At 36.3% G+C, this 16,065-nt stretch overlaps 1 protein-coding gene across 1 annotated transcript; it reads right to left on the minus strand.

Annotated features, from left to right (window-relative positions):
* Window positions 1-3,032: 3,032 nt before the first annotated feature.
* Window positions 3,033-15,161, minus strand: LOC121147111 (RING finger protein 10-like). The gene is made up of 2 exons (XM_040966843.1): window positions 15,156-15,161; window positions 3,033-3,754 (listed from the first exon to the last, which is right to left on the minus strand). The coding sequence occupies exon 2, from the start codon at window positions 3,752-3,754 to the stop codon at window positions 3,176-3,178; it is 579 nt and encodes a 192-aa protein (XP_040822777.1). The 5' UTR covers window positions 15,156-15,161; the 3' UTR covers window positions 3,033-3,175.
* Window positions 15,162-16,065: the final 904 nt, after the last annotated feature.

The following is a 16,065-nucleotide window of genomic DNA, read 5'->3' on the forward strand; positions in this document are numbered from 1 at the left end:
GTGTTACCATGAGAAAGGACATTGCAAGGGCCAAGTATGGGCCAGGCTGGATCCAGGAGGGTGAACTTTGCCTGGGTCTCCCATGGGTGGACGGTTAAGGAGGCTTAAATACTTGAGTTCATCTTCCACTGAGTCCCAGGCCCTTAGCCAGGACTGAAATGAAAGTGCACGAGTTGAGGGCATGGACAGCATTCGTAGGAATGTCATTGGAAAGGCGGATATACAGAGAGGAGAGAGAGAGAGGCAGAGAGGAAGATCTTCCGTCCGATGATTCACTCCCCAAGTGAGCGCAACGGGCCGATACCATGCCAATCCGAAGCCAGGAGCCTCTTCCGGGTCTCCCACGCGGGTGCAGGGTCCCAAAGCTTTGGGCTGTCCTCGACTGCTTTCCCAGGCCACAGGCAGGGAGCTGGAAGGGAAGCGGGGCTGCTGGGATTAGAACTGGCGCCCATATGGGATCCCGGGCGTGCAAGTTGAGGACCTTTAACCACTTGCGCCACCGCGCCGGGCCCATTCTTTCTTTCTTTCTTTTATCAGATTTATTGGAAAGGCCGATTTACAGAGAGAAGGAAAGACAGAGAGAAATATTTTCACTGGCCCAACGGCTGGATTCAAAGTCAGCAGTCAGGAGCTACTTCCTTATCACCCACATGGATGAAAGGTCCCAGAGCTTTAGCCCACCTCCTCTGCTTTACTTGACCATGAGCAAGGAACTACATGGCAAGTAGAGCAGCTGGAACATGAACCAATGCTATACAGCATCATGATGCTTAAAAGGTGAGGATTTATCCAATTTAGCCATCATACCAGGCCCATCAAGCTACAAATTTATAGAAGCAAAATATTTTCATTGTGCAAACCATGTGACCTTAGACTATTTTCTTCATCTCTTTCTTCTTTAGGGAAATTGAATTAATCTAGTTCCTCACTCTTGCCATTAGTAAGAATATTGAATGTTATGATGCATACTAGTATCAAAACATTGTGTATATGTGGTAGCATCTCCATGTATATTGACTGTCATTATACTTATTGATATTATTATTATTGTTGTTGTTTTTAAAATTATTTTTAAGGTTTGAATTTTGGCTTCAGTTTCTGAGAAAAGCAGTAGGGTAGTTAGGTAAAATTATCTTTGATGTCTTAATATAAGAACTGCTGATACAGCTATTCCTTCTTAAAAACATTTTCAATGTAAAGATTAAAGAAGGAAACTTTAGAATTTTCATTCAGTACTCAAACTTATTTTTGAAGTAAAATGCAAATAAAATATTCTTAGCATAAAATATATTGAAAACTAAAATGCTTTCTGATCCTGAATTTTAAAATTGGAAGTCATAAATCACTCCAGACCAACACAAGTTACCAAGAGGCATGAGAAAAGACTCAAGTGTATACTATGCTAAGTAAAGAGTACTGGAAAATGTGAAGTGCTTATTCCAGGAAAATGTGTCTCATCTTAATAGCAAAATGTATCACCTGCATGTTTGACTCAAGATAGATGGGGTGAAGATTTTATCCTGGATTATCTGATTGGTTTTGATAAAATCACAAGAGTCCTTATAAGAATATTGGAAAACAGTCTCTTCTAGACAATTAAGGTCTTCTAGACAATCCTGCCCACACTTTGGCTTCAGCCCAAAGTAATCATACTTGAATGTCTTTCCTTTAAGACTATAGGATAGCAAATTTGCATATTTTTAGAGAATTATTTATTTTCATTGGAAAGGCAGTTCTACACAGAGATGGAGAGGCAGAAAGATCGTCCATCTGCTGGTTTGCTCCCCAAGTGACCACAACTTCCAGAGCTGAACTGATCTGAAGCCAGAAATTAAGAGCTTCTTATGAGTCTTTCATGCAGGTGCATGGTCCCAAGGCTTTGAGACATCCTCTGCTGCTTTCCCAGGTTGCAAGTAAAGAGCTACAAGGAAAGTGGAGTAGCCAGAACATGAACCGGTGCCCATATGGGATCCAGGTGCATGCAATGTGATGATTTTAGCCACTAGGCTATTGTGCAGAGCCCAGCATATTTGCATTTTTTTTTAAAGATTTATTTTTATTATTTTTTCATTGGAAAGGCGGATATACAGAGAGGAGAGACAGAGAGGAAGATCTTCCGTCCGATGATTCACTCCCCAAGTGAGCGCAACGGCCAGTGCTATGCCGATCCGAAGCCAGGAGCCTCTTCCGGGTCTCCCACGCGGGTGCAGGTTCCCAAAGCTTTGGGCCGTCCTCAACTGCTTTCCCAGGCCACAGGCAGGGAGCTGGAAGGGAAGCGGGGCTGCCGGGATTAGAACCGGCGCCCATATGGGATCCCGGGGGTGCAAGGCGAGGACCTTTAACCACTTGCGCCACCGCGCCGGGCCCATATTTGCATTTTTAAGCTACCAAATTTGTGATAGTTTGTTACCATAGCAACTGGAAATTAATAGGGAAGCAATTTCAGACATTATGTTAATTGAGTAGGGATGTAAAACTAAAAAGGGGTGAAAATCAATGTCATTATGAATTAAATTACTTTGATATATATCTGGAGCTTGTCTCCTTCAGATAAGCCTAAGGGCTGGCACAGTAGAGTCCTGTTCATTTTCTACCTTGTCTCTTCTTGTGGTATAACAAAGTTGAGGGTTTTTGAGACAGTTATCATCATTCATCATTGGGGTCAAATCTGAAATTGTTAGTTTCCTATATGGGGAAAGTAAAACAAGACTAGTGGCTATAGAAAACACACAGTGAATTATGCCTGGCATTTGGACGTCTGACTACTGTGTATCAAGGTCTAATTAAGAGAGTATTGATGGAGTACAGATAGCTTCCACAGAAGCATCCGGTCGCATCCGGTTCATGTTTGCTGACGATGAAACAATGAATTGTATGATTTTAGAAAGTGACTATATATTTTCCCTTATACACAAAAACAGAAAGAGACACTAATATTTTGGAAATTCAAAAAAAATATAGAAGATTTTTTCTTGTGTCAATACTTTTTTTTTTTTTTGGTGTAAAGACTGGACGTTGGAAAATACACTGTATTTTAAATCTTGTTTCCCTCTCACATTGTGGAAACCCCTCCCCGCAAAGCTAATCATTTCAAACTCAAACACTTAAAAATTAAAGCAGCAAATCAAAAGCACATGGAAAAAAAAAATGGAAACGACAGCCAGAGCTGGTGGTGTCACTTGGTGTGGACGTCCGAAGAACTGAAGAGGAGCTTCTGTTTCTGCATTTTTCTTTTCGTTCTACCTTTCTCTTCAGAGAGAAGGTCTGAAGTAGCTGGTGTGTCCAATTTCCTGAAGGCTGCTTCAATAGCTTGACTGAAGGGATTCAGGAATCTGGGCACAGGAACACGGTCTGAATTGTCACTGTCTCCGTTACTGTCCACAGGGGCAGGAGGAACTAAGCTGTCTTCATCTCTCTTTGGAGTACTTTTGAGCCACACATCTTCTTTTGCTTTTCCAACCCTCAGCATGTGGGCAAAGGAAGAGAAGGGAGAATCTTCTTTCAGACTCCCAACGCAGAATGAAGGACTGCCCTGACCAGCAGTGGGTAACAGAGGGGTTAGCAGAAAGTCTGCATGGGAACCTGAACTTCTGCTAAGAGGAGAAAGAGAGAGGGCCTCCTGGCCTTCTTTGCTGGTGGGACTTGAAGCACAATCAGAGGAACAGGCATAGGAATTGAAGGCAGGAAACTGCTGTAGATTCTCCAGGGGAATGTAGACTTCTGGGTACTTGACCTTTTTTTTGTTCTCCTCCATCTCAAAGACAAGAAATCTTTCCATTGAAAACTAACATTATGAACTTTGAATTATTACACATGGACATATCTACTTATGTTTATACCAAAGATGATAAGCTTCATGAAGGAGGAAACGATACCTTTATGATTGTAATATGGGATTCTAAATATATGATTTGTGAAACAATCTTATTATGACTTATAAGAAGTCGGGATGCCATAAGGGTAACATGAGAAAGCAATTAGTTAAACTAGCAGTAAGCCACATGGTTCTTTTTCTTTTTAATTGGAAAGTTTGAGACACAGAGAGATAAGGAGATACAGAGAGCAAAATCTTCCATCCACAGATACATTCCCCAAGTGGCTGGAATGATTGGGCTGCGCCAATCTGAAGCCAAGAGCCTCTTCCGGGTCTCAAATGTAAGTGCAGGGTTCCAAGGCTTTGGACCATCCTCTACTGCTTTCCCAGGCCACAAGCAGAAAGATGAATGAGAACTGGAGCAGCCAGGACACGAATCAGTGCCCAGATGAGATCCCAGCATACGCAAGATGAGGATTCAATCACTACGCAATTGCTCTGACCCTCATGGCTATTTTTAAAAACAGTAACCCAAAGGGACCAGGGCAATAATTATTCTTAATAAAACTGAACACACTCTAATCAATCTGAAATTAAGACAGTCAAAGAAGATTAGTCAAACTTATAATCATGTAGAATTTACTTTAAATATGAACCAATATTTTCAGTATTTTAATACATCATTAACCTTATTTCAAAATACCTTACAAAAGGCAATGAAATTACTGTCTACACAAATCACATTTTAAGTATTAAATTTCAATTTTTAAATTATGTAAAGCAATAATAATACACCACTTGAGAAATGAAGAATTGGATTCACGATTGAATGGTTACCTGCTTCTCTCATCCTTCTGATTGTCAGCAGATAATATCTGAACTCACATTATGTATGACATGTAAGTCTGGGCACTATGCATAAAGCATTCATGTTGTGATGAAGTTAACCTGAATAGAAATAAATAGTTACAGCACAATGTAAACAGTGATGCATTTAACAGAAAAGTCAAATCAAGATATGAATATATAAAGTTGAATAATTTTTACATGCTGTTTAGGAAAAATTTAATGACTATAGGTCAGGAGAAATTAAGAATCAACATCTTTGCTTGACATTCGTCAGTAAATAAGACCTTGGTCATAAATGATACCATTTACAATGCAAATCAATTGAAAAATGGAATTGACATTTAAGAAGCAATGTCCCTACTACCCTTTGAATATACAATTCAGAGATAGAGAAGAAATAAGCAATAAACTCATAAAGAAACAAGAGGCAGAAAGCAAATAAAGTGTAGCATTCTGAAAGCTACATTCTAAATACAGAGTATCTATGAGAAGGTAGTGTGTCCTGTGTGCTGTGAATTGCTGTGGACTTGCTGCAAGGAATGGAGTCTAGCCTGTGGGTTTATAATATATGGCTTTTTGATATTCTTGAAGAGTTGTAAGATACTATCGAAATGCACGTATTGGAGAGAAACATATTTCTGAGTATATCTCCTTATACCTTCATTTTTATCTCTTCTCCTTCAATAGTACTGTGTAAATTGGATCTCATTTTGGAGGAAGTTTCACATTTTAAATTTACATTGTTTTTCTGTGTTGATTCATATGCCATTTTATGCCTTCCTTTCTTATGTTGTACAGCAGAAATTAAGAATTTCTGATTTCAGTGGCTTATTTTCTTCAAAGTTGGTTAAATTACCTTTGATTCCTATGGCTAATGAGGATCTGATTTTTTTTTTCCTTTCTTGTTTCAGTATATATGCATGTGTTAATCCAAGAGTTCATTTATCAACTAGAAAGTTTTGACATCTTTGTTTCCTGATTATATTTTAAATCAAACATGTATTTTTCTATTTCTGGTCATTTGCATTATGTTGTTCTAAAGTAATAGGAAATTCAAAGCATGCACTTTGGGAGATTGGGTTGTGCAGAATGTTCATATAACAAATTTAGGTTTTTGTTTGTTTATGTATGTTCTATTTCCACCTTCCTAAATATTACATTAATATCCATGCTATACCTGGGTAGTTTGATTATAAACTTTAATATTGTCATGGTTTGGTACCACTCTTATTGTGTTACATTTGTCTCAGGAACATATTTTCTTTCAAGTTATCTTGCGTTTTAAGAACGCATTCTGCATTATCAGTCACTGATTCCTAAACACCTGTAGTTTTACACAAATGTATTAAAGATAATGCATCAGTAAGTATGGGTACTTTTGAGGAATAACTCTTGGATGGTCATCACTTTTACTCATTAATAATAGAATGCAATTTTAAATAAAATCTAGATCTTCAAATTCTACTGCTAATGGCAATTACTGAAAAGAAAAAAAGTAAAAATATTCTATGCATAAATTCAACTAAATAATTCCATTTGGTTTACAAAATGAAGATCATCAATACAATTAATTTTCTATGCTGGTTAAAGAACAAGATCAGGATTTTCTTTAAGATTTACTTTATTTTTGTTCTAATGTCAGATATACAGAGAGGAGGAGAGACAGACAGGAAGATCTTCTGTCCAATGATTCGCTCTCCAAGTGACCACAAAGTCCAGTGCTGTGCCAATCCGGAACCAAAAGCCAGGAACTTCCTCTGGGTTTCCCACCCGGGTGCAGGGTCCCAAGGCTTTGGGCCGTCCTGGACTGCCTTCCCAGGGCACAAGCAGGGAGTTGGATGGGAAGTGGTGCTGCCGGGATTAGAACAGGCGACCATATGGAATCCTGGCATGTTCAAGGCAAGGACTTTAGTCACTAGACCACCGCACCGAGCCCTGGAATTTTATGGAACTTTTATTTGATCATATCAATCCCTGTAAGTATGATAGTTATCTCTAAATGAACTCCCATTTCTGGAAATCATTAGAAGACAAATTGTGCTTTTTGTTTATTTTTTAATGGAAAGCTTTAATTGCTTGATCATGAAGCAATGAGACACTTGACCATTACTCAGTGTGTCTCTCATGTTTAACATTTTGTCTTGATCTAGCTCTGTTTCACACTTTTTATTCTGGTATTTTTCTTCTTGTTGATAGAATTGCCATGTCCTGTAACCATGGTGAAGGGAGAAATTATGATTTAACAAGTCTTTTCCTCCTTTTGCACAGGTTTTGGTAAATAAATAAAAATAGAGGGATTCTGTAGAAATGTTTTGTACCTTGAAGCACAAGAGAAAAATTTCCTGTTCACAGCTTCAATTTCATAATTATTTGTCTATATGCTTTTACAAATCTGTTAACTACACAAAAGTACATAGCATTTTAAACTGGAAAATTATGATACTAATATCATTAAGAACTATGATCATCCACATGCAAAGCCCTCAAATATCGTTAATCCAGAAAACGTTAATTAACTACACTAAAAGTGAGAGTCGTTTTCTGAGCTACTTTTATTTGTAAAACAAGCCCTAGAGTACAATGATAAGTAAAATGCTACTTTCATATTCATAAACAAAGCAGTCTGAAAAAACTACTGCAGCCTCAATACTTTCAAGAATGCTTTTTTATTTCTTGTACAATCACACACAATTTAATTTGCATGCATATGGATTCATGCACATAGATGCAGACAATGTTAGGGTGGAAAGATCCTTTTTATCCTGTTCTACTAAAATAACTTGGGTGCTTCCATTGGTAATGGATAAATTCACACAATGAAAATGAGTCACTTATAAGGAAAAAAGTAATATGATTATGTAACTTTAAATTTGTCATCACTTTTGAAATATTCAGAACATTTTATCTTAGAAACAAAGAATGACTATGAATGTAATATTTTAAAAATCTAATTTATTTCAGTATTATTTTTACAGCACTCAATTGAAAACTACAAACTATCATTAGAATTATACATGTTCATGTCAAGGTTTATATAAAATTGTCACTGCAGTTTGCTGTCTATGTATATTAACATGTCTCAAGCCTTAGATATGAAATTATGATGAATTTATATTTTAGTTATTTTAACTTTTATAATTGTTGTCTAGGGATTTTCCTAATATCTTGTTCTAACATAAAATTCATCTGTCTAATACACCAGTTTTCTTAAATAAATTTATCTCAGATTCTTGCAACGTATTACTTATATACAAATTATCAGATACAAGAAATCATTTAAGTAAAAATTACACATGTAGGCTTAGGTGTCCATATATTGCTAAGAATTAATTTTATATAAGCCCACCCTTATTTGAATTATTTATCTTAGTTATTCTTTGATAATTCTTTTTCAATCCTTTTCTTTGCATTTTCTTTAATTTTCTTTGAATTGTTTTCTTTAAATTATTTCATGTTTTATTCACCATTACTGAGATATTTCAAAAATAAATTTTATACATTGAGATTGTAAACCACAATGCTTTAATACACACATAGATGGTAAAATAATAACCACGTTGTTAACAATGTTCAGTTCCAAAATCTGCTCTGTGTGTGTGTGTGTCAGAGAGAGAGAGAATTTGCTTGAACTCAACAAGTTTGTGCTTTTTATTCTCCTTTGGACCTTTAATCTAGGTATGTACAGCAAGGCACATAGCTTTATTGCTTTCTCCTCGACAGTACCTGCACATACATAGATTTGCTAGGCCTGCATTGAAGTTTGAGCTACAGAATCCATCATTTTCGCAGACCTCTTATTTGGGCATTGTGAATAACATTATATATTTAAATGTGTGTGTTATTAAGGAGCTCTGAAGTGGCTTAAATCTCTAGCATTGTAAAACTTGCATTAGCCTCTACTCTTAATGGTATACACATGTCCTTAACTTCCTCTTCAGTGGACATTGGTTCATTAAAAATTTCCATTTTATATCTGCTTCCCAACAAGACTGCCAACATTTATTGTGCAGAATCCAAATTTATTTTGATACCACAGATATTCTCTTAATAATTTGACTTTTCACTCAGCTTTGCAGCCAACAAGAAAGAAGGCACTACTTATTAATTCATCTTGTGCCTCAGCTAATAAACACAGGATCAAAATAATTTTCTGCTTAGGACACATTGAACTGTCTCCCTCATGCACACCTCCTGTTAAACTAACATAAATGTACACAAAATCATCTATGTCTCTTAAATATCCATCACATCTGCAAAATTTCTTTCTCAAAAATGATTTTTCTCCATCTGCCCTTTTAATTTAATCTCCATTGAATCAGCCAGGGCCTGTCTTTATTACTCTGTGAAGTCATTTTGAAATTTCCTTTTGTCAGAGACATTTCTAAAACTTGTAAATATCAGCCAGACTTTACCTTTCTACTGTAGAGGAACATCTGAAAGCTTATTTGACACAATTCATCTAATAACAGCTATATCATGCTTAACAAAGTCCAAATTCTAAATGTATATTTGCATTCAGCTGCTCCACTCAAATAAGGCAATGCTCTCTAAGTTTCTTCAGATTTAAAAATCAAAGTTGTTCTAAGACATTTCTCTTTGCTCTTCTTGAATTGCCCCTGACAAATGTAGTATGTATTATCAGCAATTATCTTCAAAATGCATGTCATATACAATCAGTTCTTACTACCTTTACTGTTGCATGCTGATTCAAGCAATCCATTCTTTCTTCTGTGTATCTCTTTCTTTTATTGAATTTCTATTTTTTATTTTCATTTTCCTTATATTTTATTTTTGATATACAATACAATTCTATAAGCTTTGAAATTTCTCTTACCCGCTCCCCAAACTCCCTCCTCCCAACTGATACCCCCTGCATTATTACAATTGTATAATTCTTCATGAGCATTCATAAGTCCATTATTCTGCTATTTAAGTGTATCCTGACATGGCATATCAGACAGGCAGTCCAGCATCCTATTATCAAGATATATCCAACAGTTTCATTGGGAATCCATCTTGGATTTGGAAATAGAGATGCATGTAGATATGACATTTTCTGTTTCGCAGGCTCGTGGTTTAAGCCTGTCAGCAGGCGCTTAGGTGACCGAGGGTGAGGCAACGATGCTATTTGTCCATAAGAAGCACCAGACAAGCTAGAGAGGAATGTCTGCTTTATTATGCACAGGTTACAGTTTTTTTTTTTTTTTTTTAAGATTCATTGATTTTTATTGCATAGTTAGATATACAGGGAGGAAGAGAGACAGAACGGAAGATCTTCCATCCAATGATTCATTTCTCAAGTGACAGCAAAGGCCGGAGCTGTACTGATCCAAAGCCAGAAACCAGGAGCTTCTTCCAGGTCTGCACACGGGTACAGGGTCCTAACTTTATGAGTCATCATTGACTGCCTTCCCAGGCCACAAGCAGGGAGTTGGATGGGAATGGGGGCTGCAGGGATTAGACACGCTTCCATATGAGATCCTGGGGAGTTTAAGGCAAGCACTTTAACTGCCAGAATATAGTGCCAGACCCAGGTTGCAGCTTTTATAGGATAAGAAAGGGGAGGGCAGGGGGGCATCTTCTGGCAGAATCCCCGCTCAGCAAGGCATTTTCATTGGTGATAAGGTACGTCTGTCTTCCTTGACACGCCGGTCATGTTCCACATGTATTCTCCTTGATCTTCTAGCCATGTCGGAGGTCACACTCCACGTGTAGATTTGGGAATTGTACCTCAGTTCATGGGAAAGTAAGCCTTAGATCACACCCATCATGTAGCAGGGCAGGGGCCAGACGCGAGTGCCCACAATAGTTACTATGCATTCCATTAATTGAGAAGCCATAAAACCAAATCAAAAACAGGAATTATGTATATATAATATATATATATATAAGCATTAACATTACATTAACACAAATATGTATTTATATTTATACCAATGTGTTAATTAAGAAACAAAAAAGAAAATAACAACAAAAAGCCCTTCTTGGAGAAAATGATGCTACTGTATGATCTGTAAGTCCATGAAGAATATAATGAGAGAAAATTATTTTTAAGCAATGAAACTAAAATGATATTAAAACCCTTCAGTTGAAACAAAAAAATATATTGAAAGGGCTATTGATTTGATAATTTGCATAAGGGCTGCTCTTATCAGAAAGCACATATGATATTTATGCTTTTCGGATTGACTTATTTCACTGAGAATAGTGGTCTCTGGTTGGGACCATTTGGTTGCAAATGGCAGAATCACATTCCCTTTAATGGCTGAGCAGCATCCCATGGAGCAGACGCACCACAGTTTCTTTACCCATTCCTCTTTGGATGAACAGATGGGTTGTTTTCATATCTTTGCTATTGTGCTCCTTTCCTCCCTTCCTTTCTTGAATTCTTTCTCCCCACAGCTTTATCTTTCTTTGTTTCTCTCTTTCTTCATCCTTTCTTTATTTCTCCTTGATTTATTGCCTTCTTCTCTTCTACTTTGTGATACAGCATTTTAAATTTATAACAGAAAGGATTACCACTACACTAAGAAGAGTTCAAAACAATGCAGTACGGCCTGGTGCAATAGCGTAGTGGTTAAGGTCCTCTCCTTGGACGCGGCGGGATCCCTTGTGGGCCCTGGTTCTAATCCCAGCAGCCACACTTCCCATCCAACTTCCTGCTTGTGGCCTGGGAAAGCAGTGGAGACTCACCCACAGCCTTGGGAACCTGCATCCATGAGGGAGTCCTGTAAGAGTCTCATGGCTTTAGATAAGCTCAGATCTGGCTGTTACGACTGCTTGGGAAGTGAATCGGGGGACTGAAGATCTTCCTTTGTATCTCTCCACCTCTCGGTGTATCTGGCTTTCCAATAAAAAAAAAAATAAAAATAAGAACCAACATGATGCCACACTTGAAAGCAGTTTTAAATTTATGTTGCACCTTGGTTTTCCAGGTTTTTTTTTTCATGTTTTTTTTTTTTTCCCTGAGGCAGCTATTAAACACACATACACACAAACACATGCCATGCACACTGCAATTTATTTTAAAGTCTCCATAAATTTGTCCATTATATACAATTCAAGTTTCGTCTACTATCAGGTTTTATAATTATCATACAACATAATATAACATAAATATCCTTGATGATTATATTACTTTATAAGCCCCTCTGATTGTTTAACAACTTTATTCAAAGGAAATATATATACACGTAATGGTTTCACTCTTTGGTAATTAGCACAATAGAAAAATAGCATCTAAAAAATTAAGTAGAAGATGCTATATAAAAATTGAAAACATAAATTTAACATTTTAGTTGAAGAATAGATACATTGAATTGTGCAATACATCCTGTCAGCCATAATTTAGAGTGTTACTAACCATACGATAGTGGTCATTAATATAAAGATGTGCAGAGGGATGAATATATGCAGCTTTCATGGGTCCATAATATATAAACATAGAAAGAAATTGTTTTAATTTTTTCATTATGTTTTATTATGTGCTATAATGATATGTTACAGCAATCATTTTAGCTTTCATCTAACTCAATACTGAGTCAAAAGAGTGCCTGTGAGTGGGAAAAAATTGACTTTAATTTAACTCAGGTGAACGTTGGTCATTATTTACCATTCATTAAGTCCTTAGTATGGCAGTGCCTTTCAAGTGATGAAGAGCAGACCTCTTTGCAAATAGAGACCACATGTTCGTAGAATATCTAAGTCATAATGCTATGCAATGGGCAATGATTATAACAATATTTATCAAAGTAGTTGCCTGCAAGAGAGCCACATGCACCCTCTCTTTACAGTTGGTCAAAATGGAAAGAGACTACAAAATTAAAAGTAAACTTTGAAGGATGATGGGCCAGAGCAAAATATTAATCTGTTTCCAGCTGAATTAATGTAACTACTTAGTCTTACTTTGAAGTGAGCAAAGAGCCTGTCCTTAGGGAAAAAAGATTGAGCATGAAAGAAGGTTTTCAAAGTCTCTCTTCTTCTGGGGAACGTTTGTTTCTTAAATTGCTCCTTCTTCTTAGTCTGAGAATTTAGAGACTTCCAACCAGGCTTTGAAACTGATATGGTATTGAGGTTGTTAGACTCAATTGGAAGAGTTCAATAGTTATTAAAGCCATTTTATTATAATAGACAATTACAATAAATTGTTCTGATTTTGCTATGATCAAATGTCTTGAAATATATTTCACATCTTTATCTAAACATTTTCCCTGACATTTTTTTATATTTAAATATTAGCCTTTCACATAAAACATTGCTCGGTTCAAATGCCAAGAAATAATCTAATGTTTTGCATGTGTAAAATATTGAATTAAATAAGCTACATAATTTATATTAAATCTCTTTGCAATTTAGTATTTTAAATTTTGTTGTATTCAAACTATAGTGTATTTTAAAAAGTTCTCTATTCTCTGGTATTGGAAGTTGAATTTATAGAACACTGTAGTAGATTCTGATTATTTTTAATAAATCATATAATTAATATACTATAAATTGTTGACTGTCAATGATACTGTGTAGTCCATGTATAATTTTAATTTTTTTAAAGATTTGTTTTAATTTTATTTTTATTGAAAAGTCAGATATGGAAAAAAGAGGAGATACAGAAAGGAAGACCCTCCATCCACTGGTATACTCCCCAAGTGACTGCAAAGGCCAGAGCTGAGCTGATCTGAAGTCAGGAGCCAAGAGCCTCTTCAGGTCTCCCATGCAGGTGCAGGGTCCCAAGGCTTTAGACTGTCCTTGATTCCACCCCCATGCCACAAGCAGGGAGTTGGATGGAAAATAGGGCTGTAGGTATTAGAATCTGCTTCCATGTGGGATCCTGGAGCATGCAAGGCAGACTCCAACAGCTAGGCTTCTGTGCTGAGTCTCTACACTTATTTTTAATATTACTTCTGCATATAGCTTACAAACTCACAGTCATTTTTTTTTGTGGCTGATTGTGGTCTACCTCCTTCCTACATACATATACATGCAAAGCAATTTGCTCTTGTAATTGGAGCTAAAATAATCCAATTACAGTACCAGATTTAAGTAGATGTACTTCTTAGCAATTAGATTTTGAAAGTTCAATTTTAAGTGTATGAAATATTCATTATGCTTCTCATGATAATATTGGCAAAGACCTTTCATGTAGATGACTGGTCTGTTCTAAAGAGAAGTGAATGCAGCCACTGTGGTATGTGTGTGAGAAGGTCAGAGTTTTGTCCTGTGGCATAATTGAAGCTTGTAGAGTTGAGAAAAGAAAATTCTAGAATTAAGTCAACAGACATTTTCATAAATATTTCAACTTTAGGAAGATGTTAGGTATTTTTTACAGCCTATTTTTAATATACAAAGTAAAAATGAAAGAACTTTTGAAATACTTTAAGTACATTTTAATTTCATATTACATTTTACTGGGTTTTTTGTTTCTTTTACATAAATTTATCTTAAGTAGTTGAGTCCAGATTTATGTGAAAAAACATCCCATACTATTTACATGCTTTCTTTCTTTCTTATTTATTATTTCTTGTTCTTTTTCTTTTTTTCCTTCTTTGGTTGAAATTCTCTTTTTAAATGTCACTCCTACAATACTCAGAAAGTAAACTGCTACATGTCCTCGACCAATTTTAAAACTGTGAGCTAAAGTTCCTCCTTATGAGCAACTGTGTAAGAGATAAGATCATTTCCACATTCTAAAAGAAAATTTAGAGAGTTCTGATTTTTTAATATTTATTCATTAAAAAATATGATCATTCGCTTTAGAGTCAGAAAGCTGTTTGAAACTATGACTTGTATGCAAGTGTTTGGCATGGTAGGGAAAGCTGATGTGTGTAACACTGGCATTCTATGTGGACGTTGATTCAAGTCCTGCGTCTTCCCTTTCTGTTACAGCTCCTTCCTAATGGCCTGAGAAAAGCAACTCAACTGAAGATGGGTCCAAGTTCTCGGGCACTTACCCCCACTTTGGAGATCTAGATGGAAACCTTGTCTCCTAGTTTCTACCTGTCTCAATTAAGGCTGTTGCCTTAATTCACTTGGGAAGTGAACCAGCTGATGGAAAATCTCGCTTCTCTGCTAGAGAAGAACTAACTTTTACCCAGAGTTTGGGGTAAAGTAAAAACTGGATGATCTTGACAGATTAGAAAGAAACTAAGGTATTTCTTCAAACAGTGAGCAGTGCATGCATTTTGTGCATTGTCGGGAAAACAATACCTTCTTTTATACTACTTTTGTGTGCAGAAATATTCCTATAAATGATATACAAAACTTATTTCTATATTTGTTTTATTGGTAAATGAATAAACAAATGAATTAAAACAAATAAAATAAAGCTTTTATATCATTTATTTATTTAAAGGTTTATTTATTTTTATTGGAAAGTCTGATCTACAGGGAGGAAAGGAGAGGAAGATCCTCTGTCCGCTGCCTCATTCATCAAGTGGTCACAACAAATGGGACAGAGCCCATCTGAAACCAGGAGCCAGAAGCTTCCTCCAGGCCTAACAACTGGGCACAGTGCCCCAAGACCCTGGGACATCCTTGATTTGCTTTTTTCCAGGCCGTAGGCAAGGAGCTGGAAGGGAGGTAGAGCAGCCAGGGTTAGAACTGGTGCATGTGGAATTCCAAGAGCACACAAGGCGGGTACTTTAGCCACTTGGCGAACATACCAGGCCCCAATATCATTTCTTTGATCTTCACATCTAAGAGTTTCTTATTTCTTCCAGCCTTCAATATATGAACTGTCTTGTTGATTTTCCATTACTCTTTTAATAATAGACCACACTTAATGAAAATGAGAATGACTAAGAAAAAAGGAATTTGTGACGATTCCCCTATATTGTCTTTTGTGTAAACTTTAGACATTGAATACTAAAAATGTTGACTGAAATCCATTTTGCATTTTTATAATAGACAGCAGTATTCATCTTGCTTTAAATAATTAAACTATCTAAATTATTTAGTAAGATTAGAAGTCATTTGAGGTTTAAGAGTTTCATAAAATGTCTCTAATGGCAATAATAGTTGAAATATAGCTATGTCTAAATATTCAGAAATTGGAGAATGACGGAAAATTCCAGAGGTATTAATGCTAATATCTTGATTAAAATTGGTGGACAAGGTAGTTTCTGCTTTGAGAATCATGCCTACACATATTTTGTAATCTTGGCTGGCCGTGATCCTCTTAAGTGAACATAAGGAACTAACTATCTGATTAATCAAATACTGAGCACAGTCACTATTTTTCTCCTCAGTTTTTCTCTTCCATTTTTTTCTTCATTTCTCCCTGATTAAATCTCTACAGATGTTTATCATTCTTCATAAATTACAACAATTTCTCCTCAATAGCTTTGAAGTTACATTTAAAACCCTAGGGTCAATTCCATGAACTGTGCATTGGGTTATTAGCTTCAGGC

The sequence above is a fragment of the Ochotona curzoniae genome, unplaced genomic scaffold (assembly GCF_017591425.1).
Source record: "Ochotona curzoniae isolate NIBS_2020 unplaced genomic scaffold, NIBS_Ocur_1.0 scaffold_4506, whole genome shotgun sequence".
NCBI classification, from domain to species: domain Eukaryota; kingdom Metazoa; phylum Chordata; class Mammalia; order Lagomorpha; family Ochotonidae; genus Ochotona; species Ochotona curzoniae.